Raw genomic sequence first — 11,384 nt, forward strand, 5'->3', positions numbered from 1 at the left:
TGTGTGTGTGTGCGTGCGTGCGTGCGTGCGTGTACACCTACTGTACGAGTTTATAAATAGATATTGGTGTGTTGTTGTTGTTGTTGTTGTTGTTGTTGTTGTTGTTGTTGTTGTTGTTGTTTGCCCTGTATTAGGTAACATCACATGATTGTGAGTGTTGATGAATGAGATCTAAGACAAAGTATTTCGTAGCTTGCTGGTCAGATCAGGCTACGTTATCTCTCAGAAAAGGTAACATCCACACAATACTGTATGCACCCCTGACTTAAAGACAAGGGTAGTCTGGTCCCTGAGGTTAAGTGGAGGAACTCACTTGGCCCGGGTCTCCCCACTGACGTCCTGAAGTGGTCCTGGGTCCCTGAAGTGGTCCTGTGGTCCCTGAAGTGGTCCTGGGTCCCGAAGTGGTCCTGGTCCCGAAGTGGTCCTGGGTCCCCTGAAGTGGTCCGTGGTCCCTGAAGTAGTCCCGGGTCCTGAAGCAGTCCTGGGTCCCTGAAGTGGTCCCAGTCCCGGTCCCGGTCCGAAGTGGTCCTGTGGTCCCCGAAGTGGTCCTGGGTCCTAGTCCGGTCCCAATGGTCCTGTGGTCCCTGAAGTGGTCCTGGGTCCCCGAAGCGGTCCTGGGTCCCCGAAGGGTCCTGGGTCCCGAAGGTCTTGGGTCCCGAAGTGGTCCTGGGTCCCTGAAGTGGTCCTGGGTCCCCTGAAGTGGTCCTGGGTCCCTGAAGTGGTCCTGATCCCTGAAGTGGTCCTGGGTCCCTAGCGGTCCTGGGTCCCTGAAGTCGGTCCCCGAAGTGGTCCTGATCCTGAAGTGGTCCTGTCCCTGAGGGTCCTGGGTCCCTGAAGTGGTCCTGGGTCCCTGAAGTGGTCCCTGGTCCCTGAAGTGGTCCCGGTCCCGAATGTCCTGTCCCTGAAGTGGTCCTGGTCCCCATGGTCCTGGTCCCTGAAGTGTCCTGGGTCCCCTGAAGTGGTCCTGGGTCCCTGAAGTGGTCCTGGGTCCCCTGAAGTGGTCCCGGTCCCTGAAGTGTCCTGGGTCCCCTGAAGTGGTCCTGGGTCCCTGAAGTGGTCCTGGGTCCCTGAAGTGGGTCCTGGGTCCCTGAAGTGGTCCTGGGTCCCCTGAAGCGGGTCCTGGGTCCCTGAAGTGGTCCCTGTGGTCCCTGAAGCGGTCCTGGGTCCCGAAGGTCCCAGTCCCCAGAAGTGGTCCCTGGTCCCCGAAGTGGTCCTGGGTCCCGAAGTGTCCTGGGTCCCCTGAAGTGGTCCTGGGTCCCTGAAGTGGGTCCCTGTCCCTAAGTGGTCCTGGGTCCCTGAAGGGTCCTGTCCCCGAAGTGGTCCTGGGTCCCGAAGTGGTCCTGTCCCGGAAGTGGTCCTGGTCCCTGAAGTGGTCCTGGGTCCCTGAAGTGGTCCTGGGTCCCCTGAAGTGGTCCTGGCCCCTGAAGTGGTCCTGGGTCCCTGAAGTGGTCCTGGTCCCTGAAGCGGTCCTGGGTCCCCGAGGTCCTGGGTCCCTGAAGATCTTGACCCTGAAGTGGTCTTGGGTCCCTGAAGTGGTCCTGGTCCCTGAAGTGGTCCTGGGTCCCTGAAGTGGTCCTGGGTCCCTGAAGTGGTCTTGGGTCCCTGAAGTGGTCCTAGGTCCCTGAAGGATCTGGGTCCTGAAGGTCTTGGGTCCCTGAAGGGTCCTGGGTCCCTGAAGTGGTCCTGGGTCCCTGAAGGGTCCTGGGTCCCTGAAGTGGTCTTGGTCCCTGAAGTGGTCCTGGTCCCTGAAGGGTCCTGGTCCCTGAAGTGGTCTTGGGTCCCCATGGTCTTGGGTCCCTGAAGTGGTCCTGGGTCTCTCCATTTCGTGACTGTGTGTGTGTGTCTTTCCTCCCCAACACTCGACCATCTCCTGAGACACAAAAATGTTGATGCACGAGACACTACTATAAGATTATCTCTTCCCCACCCACTGAGAGATAAAGAGACACCCTATCCTAGTACCTCATCTCTCTCCCACGTACTGAGAGATAGACTTTCTCCACCCACTGAGAGATAAAGAGGCACCCTATCCTAGTACCTCATTCTCTCTCCCACGTACTGAGAGATAGGATTTTCTCCACCCACTGAGAGATAAAGAGGCACCCTATCCTAGTACCTCACCTCTCCCACGTACTGAGAGATAGACTCTTCCGCCACCCACTGAGAGATAAAGAGACACCCTATCCTAGTACCTCATCTCTCTCCCACGTACTGAGAGATAGACTTTCCTCCACCCACTGAGAGATAAAGAGACACCCTATCCTAGTACCCCATCTCTCTCCCACGTACTGAGAGATAGACTTTCCTCCACCCACTGAGAGATAAAGAGACACCCTATCCTAGTACCCCATCTCTCTCCCACGTACTGAGAGATAGACTTTCCGCCACCCACTGAGAGATAAAAGAGACACCCTATCCTAGTACCTCATCTCCCCACGTACTGAGAGATAGACTCTTCTCCACCCACTGAGAGATAAAGAGGCACCCTATCCTAGTACCTCATCTCTCTCCCACGTACTGAGAGATAGACTTTCCGCCACCCACTGAGAGATAAAAGAGACACCTATCCTAGTACCTCATCTCTCTCCCACGTACTGAGAGATGACTTTCTCCACCCACTAGATAAAGAGGCACTCCTATCCTATACCTCATCTCTCCCACGTACTGAGAGATAGACTTCCACACCACTGAGATAAAGAGGCACTCCTATCCTAGTACCTCATCTCTCTCCCACGTACTGGAGAGATAGACTTTCCGCCACCCACTGAGAGATAAAGAGACACCCTATCCTAGTACCTCATCTCTCCCACGTTGAGAGATAGACTTTCCGCCACCCACTGAGAGATAAAGAGACACCTATCCTAGTACTCCCCATCTCTCTCCCACGTACTGAGAGATAGACTTTCCTCCACCCACTGAGAGAAAGAGACACCCTATCCTAGTACCTCATCTCTCCCACGTACTGAGATAGACTTTCTCCACCCACTGAGAGATAAAAGAGACACCTATCCTAGTACCTCATCTCTCCCACGCGAGAGATAGACTTTCCGCCACCCACTGAGAGATAAAAGAGACACCCTATCCTAGTACCTCATCTCTCCCATGCTGGAGATAGACTTTCCGCCACCCACTGAGAGATAAAGAGACACTTATCCTAGTAATCCCATCTCTCTCCCACGTACTGAGAGATAGACTTCTCCACCCACTGAGAGATAAAAGAGACACCCTATCCTAGTACCTCACTCTCTCCCACGTACTGAGATAGACTTCACCCACTGAGAGATAAAGAGACACCCTATCCTAGTACTCATCTCTCCCACGTGCTGAGAGATAGACTCTTCCGCCACCCACTGAGAGAGATAAAAGAGACACCCTATCCTAGTACCTCATCTCTCTCCCCACGTGCTGAGAGATAGACTTCCGCCACCCACTGAGAGATAAAGAGACACCTATCCTAGCATCCCCATCTCTCCCACGTACTGAGAGATAGACTTTCCGCCACCCACTGAGAGATAAAAGAGACACTTATCCTAGTACCCCATCTCTCTCCCACGTACTGAGAGATAGACTTCTTCGCCACCCACTGAGAGATAAAGAGACACCCTATCCTAGTACCTCATCTCTCTCCCACGTACTGAGAGATGACTTTCCTCCACCCACTGAGAGATAAAGAGACACCCCATCCTAGTACTCCATCTTCCCATGCACTGAGAGATAGACTTTCCTCCACCCACTGAGGAGATAAAGAGACACCCTATCCTAGTACCCATCTCTCTCCCACGTACTGAGAGATAGACTTTCTCCACCCACTGAGAGATAAAGAGACACTCACCCTAGTACCCCATCTCTCTCCCACGTACTGAGAGATAGACTTTCCGCCACCTACTGAGCAAAAGAGACACCCCTAATTTAGTTCTTGTCATCATTCCTAGCACGACTCTGTTACCTTCACTTCGTTTACCCGCGCCCATCAGAAGCTCCTCCACCCCGTGCTCACATGTTCCCTAGCAGTTTAAAGACTTCAACATCTTTGAACTGCCCTCGAGAGAGCCCAGCCTGGGTTGCCACCCCATCCCTAGAAAAATGTATTCCCTTCCCTAGCATAAAGGTCCCTTCTGCCATAAAGTTGTCCCAGTTGTCAATGGATGGACTGATATTGACTTGTAATATCTGGTCAAGATGGCCATTGACATCAACTGCCCTTGACAACCATTCATTGCCAACTCTCCTTCTAAGCAGGACACCACATATGATAGGATCCTCCTTCATCCCAATATGTCTGATGGCTGTCTTGAACTTATGAAGCAGCCCTCACTCCTACACCGGCCAATATCATTGCCTCCTGCACTGAGGCAGATAATGGGTTTATTCCCATTACCAGACAAGATATTGTCCATCCTGTCAACTATATCCCCACCCCACCTCCTGGCAAACACACAACCTCATTCTATTTTTTATTTTGCACAAAAGCTAAATATATCTGAGTACTTCAGATATATTTAGCGACATATGACATTTATTATACATATTTAGAGCAATATTCACCGATATATTATACCTGGAGGATATGTCACCTGAGAGTTATATTACTGGGGTTATATTATACCTGGAGGATATGACACCTGGGTATAATACTTGGAGATATAGTATACCTGGAGATAATAATATTACTTGGTGATGTTATACCTGGAGATAAATATTACTTGTGATGTTATACCTGAGAGATATAATACCTGGGGATGTTGTATGTCTGGAGAAGATATATTACCTTTCTTCTTCCATCCTCTTTCCTCCTCTCCTCTTTCATCTGTTTCCTCTTCACACCATCTCGCCTTTTCTTCCTCTTCCTCATCTTTCCTCCTCCTTCATTCATTCCCTCATCTCCTTCTCTTTCACCCACTCCCATCCTATCCCACCTATTCTCCTCACCACCTCACCTAATCCTATCCACATTTCTCCCATCTAGTCCTCCTCCCCCCCCCCTCCTAGGACACAAAGTTGAGAAAAGAAAATGAAGGAAACAGGACAGAAGGACACCTGATGAGAGAGAGAGAGAGAGAGAGAGAGAGAGAGAGAGAGAGAGAGAGAGAGAGAGAGAGAGACCAACTTAAAGAACTACGTAAAATATTTCCGTCCAGAGTTGTAATAAGTGTCAAGTTTAACAACTGATTATGGCAAAGATTCTCTCTGTAGCCCTTATGCCTCGCCACTAATGCCCGCCTCTGATGCTCGCCCTACGCCCGCTCCCTGATACTCCGCCCCGATACGTCACCCAGCAGGTATTCGTGTCGCCTAATTGCAGCATAATAAAGGAGACGCATCAGCGATATATTTTGGCGGTGTTTTCAGTTGATCGTCGCCGCGTCCAGACCATTGTGACTGTGGTGATTTTGTCTGTTTAGTTGGGGAGTGGGGGAGGGGGGGTGGGTAGGGGAGAGGGGGAGGGAGGGAGGTGTTGGGGAGGGGGGTGGGGTAGGGAGAGGGGGGGTGAGGAGGGAGTGTGTTGGGGAGGAGGGGTGTGGGTAGGGAGAGGGGTGAGGAGGGAGTGTGTTGGGGAGGGGGGGTGGGGTAGGGGAGAGGGGGGTGAGAGAGGGAGGTGTTGGGGAGGGGGGGTGTGTGGGGTAGGGGAGGGGTGAGGAGGGAGTGTGCTGGGGAGGGGAGGTGGGGTAGGGAGAGGGGGGGTGTGAGGGAAGGAGGAGGAGGGATGTGTGAGGGAGGGAGAAAGGATGTGTGAGGGAGGGAGGAGGGGGGATGTGCGAGGTAGGGAGGAGGAGAGTTGTGTATAGGGAGAGGAGGTGTTAACCCCCTGCACGCCAAAGAATTTTATTTAGCACAGAGTAAATCATGGGCCTGGGATATACGACTCCATGGGCTGCAAGTAAAGGACATAGGAAACCATGGGCCTGGGGGATAGGATTCATGGGCTGCAAGTAAAGGACATAGGAAACCATGGGCCTGGGGGATAGGACCTATGGATCCTGTTTACTTTAGCACCGGGGATGTAGGAGCCCCGGGCAGGACAAGGGACGTTCATTACCTGGCGAAGGATTATGTCTCTCCCGCTAGGATCTTCCGCAGGATTAACTGTAGGATTCTGTGCAGGGTGAAGAGGGAGGGGGGGAAGAGGAGGTTGGGGGGTGAAGAGGGAGGTTGGGGGTGAAGAGGGAGGTTGGGGTGAAGAGGGAGGTTGGGGGTGAAGAGGGAGGTTGGGGGTGAAGAGGGAGGTTGAGGGGTGAAGAGAGGTTGGGGGTGGAGAGAGGAGGTTGGGGGGTGGAAGAGGGAGGGTTGGGGGGAAGAGGAGGTTGGGGGGGTGAAGAGGAGGTTGGGGGTGAAGAGGGAGGTTGGGGGGTGAAGAGGGAGGTTGGGGGTGAAGAGGGAGGTTGGGGGTGAAGAGGAGGTTAGAAGAGGGGAGGTTGGGGGAGAGGAGGTTGGGGGAGAAGAGGGAGGTTGGGGGGTGAAGAGGGAGGTTGGGGTGAAGAGGAGGCTGGGGTGAAGAGGAGGTTGGGGTGAAGAGGAGGTTGGGGGGTGAAGAGGGAGGTTGGGGTGAAGAGGAGGTTGGGGTGAAGAGGGAGGTTGGGGGGGTGAAGAGGGAGGTTGGGGGTGAAGAGGAGGTTGGGGGTGAAGAGGGGAGGTTGGGGGTGAAGAGGGAGGTTGGGGGGTGAAGAGGGAGGTTGGGGGGTGAAGAGGGAGGTTGGGGGTGAAGAGGAGGTTGGGGGGGTGAAGAGGAGGTTGGGGGGGAAGAGGAGGTTGGGGGGTGGGAAGAGGAGGTTGGGGTGAAGAGGGAGGTTGGGGGTGAAGAGGAGGTGGGGGTGAAGAGGGGAGGTTGGGGTGAAAGAGGTGAGGGTGAAGAGGGAGTGGGGGGAGAGGGAGGTTGGGGTGAAGAGGAGGTTGGGGGGTGAAGAGGGAGGTTGGGGTGAAGAGGAGGTTGGGGTGAAGAGGGAGGTTGGGGTGAAGAGGAGGTTGGGGGGGTGAAGAGAGGGAGGTTGGGGGGGGTGAAGAGGAAGTATGGGAAGAGGATGGGGGAAGAGGGAGGTTGGGGGGTGAAGAGGAGGTTGGGGTGGAAGAGGGAGGTTGGGGGGGTGAAGAGGGAGGTTGGGGGTGAAGAGGGAGTTGGGGGGTGAAGAGGGAGGTTGGGGGTGAAGAGGAGGTTGGGGGGTGAGAAGAGGAGGTTGGGGGGTGAAGGGGAGCTGGTAAGAGGGAGGTTGGGGGTGGGAAGAGGAGGTTTGAAGGGAGGTTGGGGTGAAGAGGGAGGCTGGGGGGTGAAGAGGAGGTTGGGGTGAAGAGGGAGGTTGGGGGTGAAGAGGAGGTTGGGGGGTGAAGAGGAGGTTGGGGTGAAGAGGAGGTTGGGGGGGTGAAGAGAAGAGGTTGGGGGTGAAGAGGGGAGGTTGGGGGAAGAGGAGGTTGGGGTGAAGAGGGAGGTTGGGGGTGAAGAGGAGGTTGGGGGGGTGAAGAGGGAGGTTGGGGGTGAAGAGGAGGTTGGGGGGAAGAGGGAGGTTGGGGGGTGAAGAGGGAGGTTGGGGGTGAAGAGGGAGGTTGGGGGTGAAGAGGAGGTTGGGGGGTGAAGAGGGAGGTTGGGGAGGGGGCAATATAATAATCTAGATTCTGGTAAATGGGAAGCGGGAGAAAGGAAAGGAGAAGAGGAGAGGTGAGGAAGAGGGAGGATCTTATGGTAATCTGCTGTGGTGACGAAGAGGAAGAAGGCAAGGGAAAACAGAGAGAGAGAGAGAGAGAGAGAGAGAGAGAGAGAGAGAGAGAGAGAGAGAGAGAGAGAGGACCTTGTCTTTACTGGCGTAACGACACTACCTATCACTGCAATATTGCCTATGAAATATATCGTCAATTTGGTGAAGGGAGGAAAGGGGTGGGTAGGGGGAGGTGAAGGGGAACAAGGAGAGGGGGGGTGAGGAGGGAAGTGGAAGGTGAAGGGTGGGAGAGGGAAGGTGAGGGAGGAGGAGGGAGGGTGAGAGACGGAGGGAAGAAAGCAAGGGAGGGAGGGGGAATGTGAGGGAGGGAAGAGGGTGAGGGGAGGGAGGGAGGGGAGGGTGAGAGACGGAGGAGAAAGCAAGGAGGGAGGGGGAATGTGAGGAGGGAAGGGGTGAGGGAGGGAGGGAGGAGGAGGAGGGAAGGAAGAGGATGAGGGAGGAGGGTGAGGGAGGGAGGAGGAGGGAGGGAGGAGGGAGGGTGAGGGAGGAGGAGGAGGGAGTTTACAGGGGTGAGAGTGAAGGATGTTAGCCATTTGCGTCCTAAGAGAGTACAATCCATCCTAGTCGTTGCTGGCGCCTCATCTGCATTCTACCACCAACACCCCTCACCTCACCCTACCATGCTGACTCATCCTTATTAATATGTCTTCCTTCATTATCCTGCCTTATCCTACACATATTGACTCATCCTACTCATCCTGACTTACCGTGACCATTCTCAATCATCCTGACTCATCCTGACTTATTTTTTGATTCATCCTAAATCATCGCAACTGACCATCCCACATCCATCCGCCAAGACCCAAGCTCATCCCATCTCATCCTTCAGCAATCCACCTGCCGCCTAACTCATACCTTACACATCCAGACTCATCCAACCCTCATCCTTCATCCACTCACTCATCCATACACGTCTTTACCCAGCCATGATAAGGAGTAGATCTTGTGTTTTCTTTAGGTGTGCCTCATATATTACCTGAGGAGAGTACAATTACACAGACATACAGACATTGGTGGCTGACAGACATACAGACATTGGTGACTGACAGACATACAGACATTCTGGCTGACAGACATACAGACACTGGTGCTGACAGACATACAGACATTGGTATGACAGACATACAGACACTGGTGCTGACAGACATACAGACATTGGTGGCTGACAGACATACAGACATTGGTGGCTGACAGACATAAGACACTGGTGGCTGACAGACATACAGACACTGGAGGCTGACAGACATACAGACACTGGTGGCTGACAGACATACAGACATTGGTGGCTGACAGACATACAGACATTGGTCTGACAGACATACAGACACTGTGCGACAGACATACAGACACTGGTGGATATTATTTAAGGTTTTATTATTATTATTATTATTATTATTATTATTATTATTACATATTATTATTATTATTATTATTATTATTATTTTATTATTATTATTATTATTCATTTAACATCAGAGTAATGTCGCCCTTTTACAGAGTAACGATTCTCATTTACATTAAAGAGGCGTAAAAAAGTATGTAAATGAGGCCTTAGTTGGTAATAATTTACAGGTGTTGTTAGAAAAGCGAGGTGAGGTGAGGTAGAATGGTGAAGTGAGGTGAAAAAGAAGAGTGAGGAAATGTAGAGAGGGAGAATGTTGAGGTGGAGAAATGTTGAGATGAGGAGAAATGTTGAGGTCGTAATGTTGTAATTTTTCTCCACCACCCAATTAGTTCTCCCCGTTGTATTAATTACCCTCAACAATCTTTACTGTGGTTGCATCTCGTTATGTTACGTTGGGTTTCGACTAGTGCTGACGTCACTTTCTGTGTTGGTGACGTCACCCCGCAATGATAGTGATGTTATTCAATCATAATCATCCCTATTTACACCATAATCCCGGCACAGGTGACATCACTTCACCCACAAGAGGCTCCACCCGCCGCCACCACGGAACACTGCACCTTTCCCCGGCAACTTTCTCCGACTTTCTAACCTGTGCCCCCACCTGGAGAGACCACAGGGAGTGTTTTATTGTCATTGCTGTTTTCTATTTTGGAAAGTGCTACGGCAACCCTCTGGGAGGGGGGGGTATAGTGAGGGTCTGTAGGGAGAGAGAAAAGGGATGAGAAGTGGAGGAGGAGAGTAAAGGGGGAGAGAGAGATAAGGAGGAGAAGGAGAAGGAAGGAAGAATAAGGATGAGGGGTTAGGGAAAGGAGAGGAGGGAAAGACACGAAAACAGGTGAAAGGAGAGAAGATTGACGGAAGAAGGAAGATTAGAGACACAAGAAAGAAACACGGAGAGAGAGAGAGAGAGAGAGAGAGAGAGAGAGAGAGGTAAAACAAACAGGAAGAAATCACCTGTTAATTTGCATTTAAAATAAATGACACACTTCATGCCCTATTAATTGACACTCGTTCATTATTAATTACGCTATCGCTTAACAACATCATAGATCATTAAGCGTTGTAATTATAATGGTCCATTTAAAACCCTTAAGAGAAGTACGTCAAGTTTATCGAGCCCATTAAAACCCATTAAGACCGGCGAAACAATGGACGATCAAAGTCGTAAATTTAGGGCCATTAGAGCAGCCGACGATGGATGGTGACACGACACGAACACAAAACACTGGTGTTGGTGTGTGTGTGTGTGTGTGTGTGTGTGTGTGTGTGTGTGTGTGTGTGTGTGTGTGTGTGTGTGTGTGTGTGTGTGTGTGTGTGTGTGTGTGTGTGTGTGTGTGTGTGTGTGTGTGTGTGTGTGTGTGTGTGTGTAAAGGACCTAGTTCATAAACTGATGAATGGTCAAATTCTTACTAATCTCCTTGAGAGAAAAAAAATATCTCACCTAAGATTATATAACTCACTGTTTTACAGTCAACACAGACACTTAGGATACATTCTATACATCCTAACGTAGGGTAAGAGTCACAACCCAGAGCTTTAGATAAATTTTTAAGCAATGAGTGTATAAAAGCCAGGAGATGGTTTGGTGATGTTGGCAGGGCGGGAGTAACTCGGTGCCAGTGAGCCCTGACTGTGTATTGTCTATGTTAAGTTTAATGACATGAGAAAATGTTATGTCAGCGAGGCATTTGAACCAGGATGGGGAAAAATGTTTATGTCAGTGGAGGTATTTGAACCAGGATGGGGAAAATGTTTATGTCAGCGAGGCATTTGAACCAGGATGGGCAAAAATGTTTATGTCAGTGAGGCATTTGAACCAGGATGGGGAAAATGTTTATTCAGTGAGGCATTTGAACCAGGATGGGAAAATGTTTGCGTCAGCGAGGCATTTGTACCAGGATGGGGAAAAATGTTTATGTCAGGAGGCATTTGAACCAGGATGGGCAAAAATGTTACCAGTGAGGCATTTGAACCAGGATGGGGAAAAAATGTTTATGTCAGCGAGGCATTTGAACCAGGATGGGGAAAAATGTTTATGCTGAAGGAGGCATTTGAACCAGGATGGGGGAAAAATGTTTATGTCAGTGAGGCATTTGAACCAGGATGATTTGTGCTGATGGTGGTTATGTGATCTAGGAACACCTCTACACTGTGTGGAAGACACAGTGGTTTGGGGTATAATGAATTGATATGTTTCCATTTAAGTGTAGAATCCCACACCCATCTGTAATGATCTCATCTCCTCCCCTGTGTTGTTCTTGGGAGGTCATTTC

At 51.2% G+C, this 11,384-nt stretch overlaps 1 protein-coding gene across 1 annotated transcript; it reads right to left on the bottom strand.

Annotated features, from left to right (window-relative positions):
* Positions 1-313: 313 nt before the first annotated feature.
* LOC121859821 (collagen alpha-1(XI) chain-like) lies at positions 314-1,822 on the bottom strand (the record flags this gene model as incomplete). The annotated part of the gene is made up of 1 exon (XM_042356789.1): positions 314-1,822. A coding segment is annotated over exon 1 (1,509 nt), but the record flags the coding sequence as incomplete, so codon positions are not given.
* Positions 1,823-11,384: the final 9,562 nt, after the last annotated feature.

The sequence above is a fragment of the Homarus americanus genome, unplaced genomic scaffold, assembly GCF_018991925.1.
Source record: "Homarus americanus isolate GMGI-L3 unplaced genomic scaffold, GMGI_Hamer_2.0 scaffold32928, whole genome shotgun sequence".
NCBI lineage: Eukaryota > Metazoa > Arthropoda > Malacostraca > Decapoda > Nephropidae > Homarus > Homarus americanus.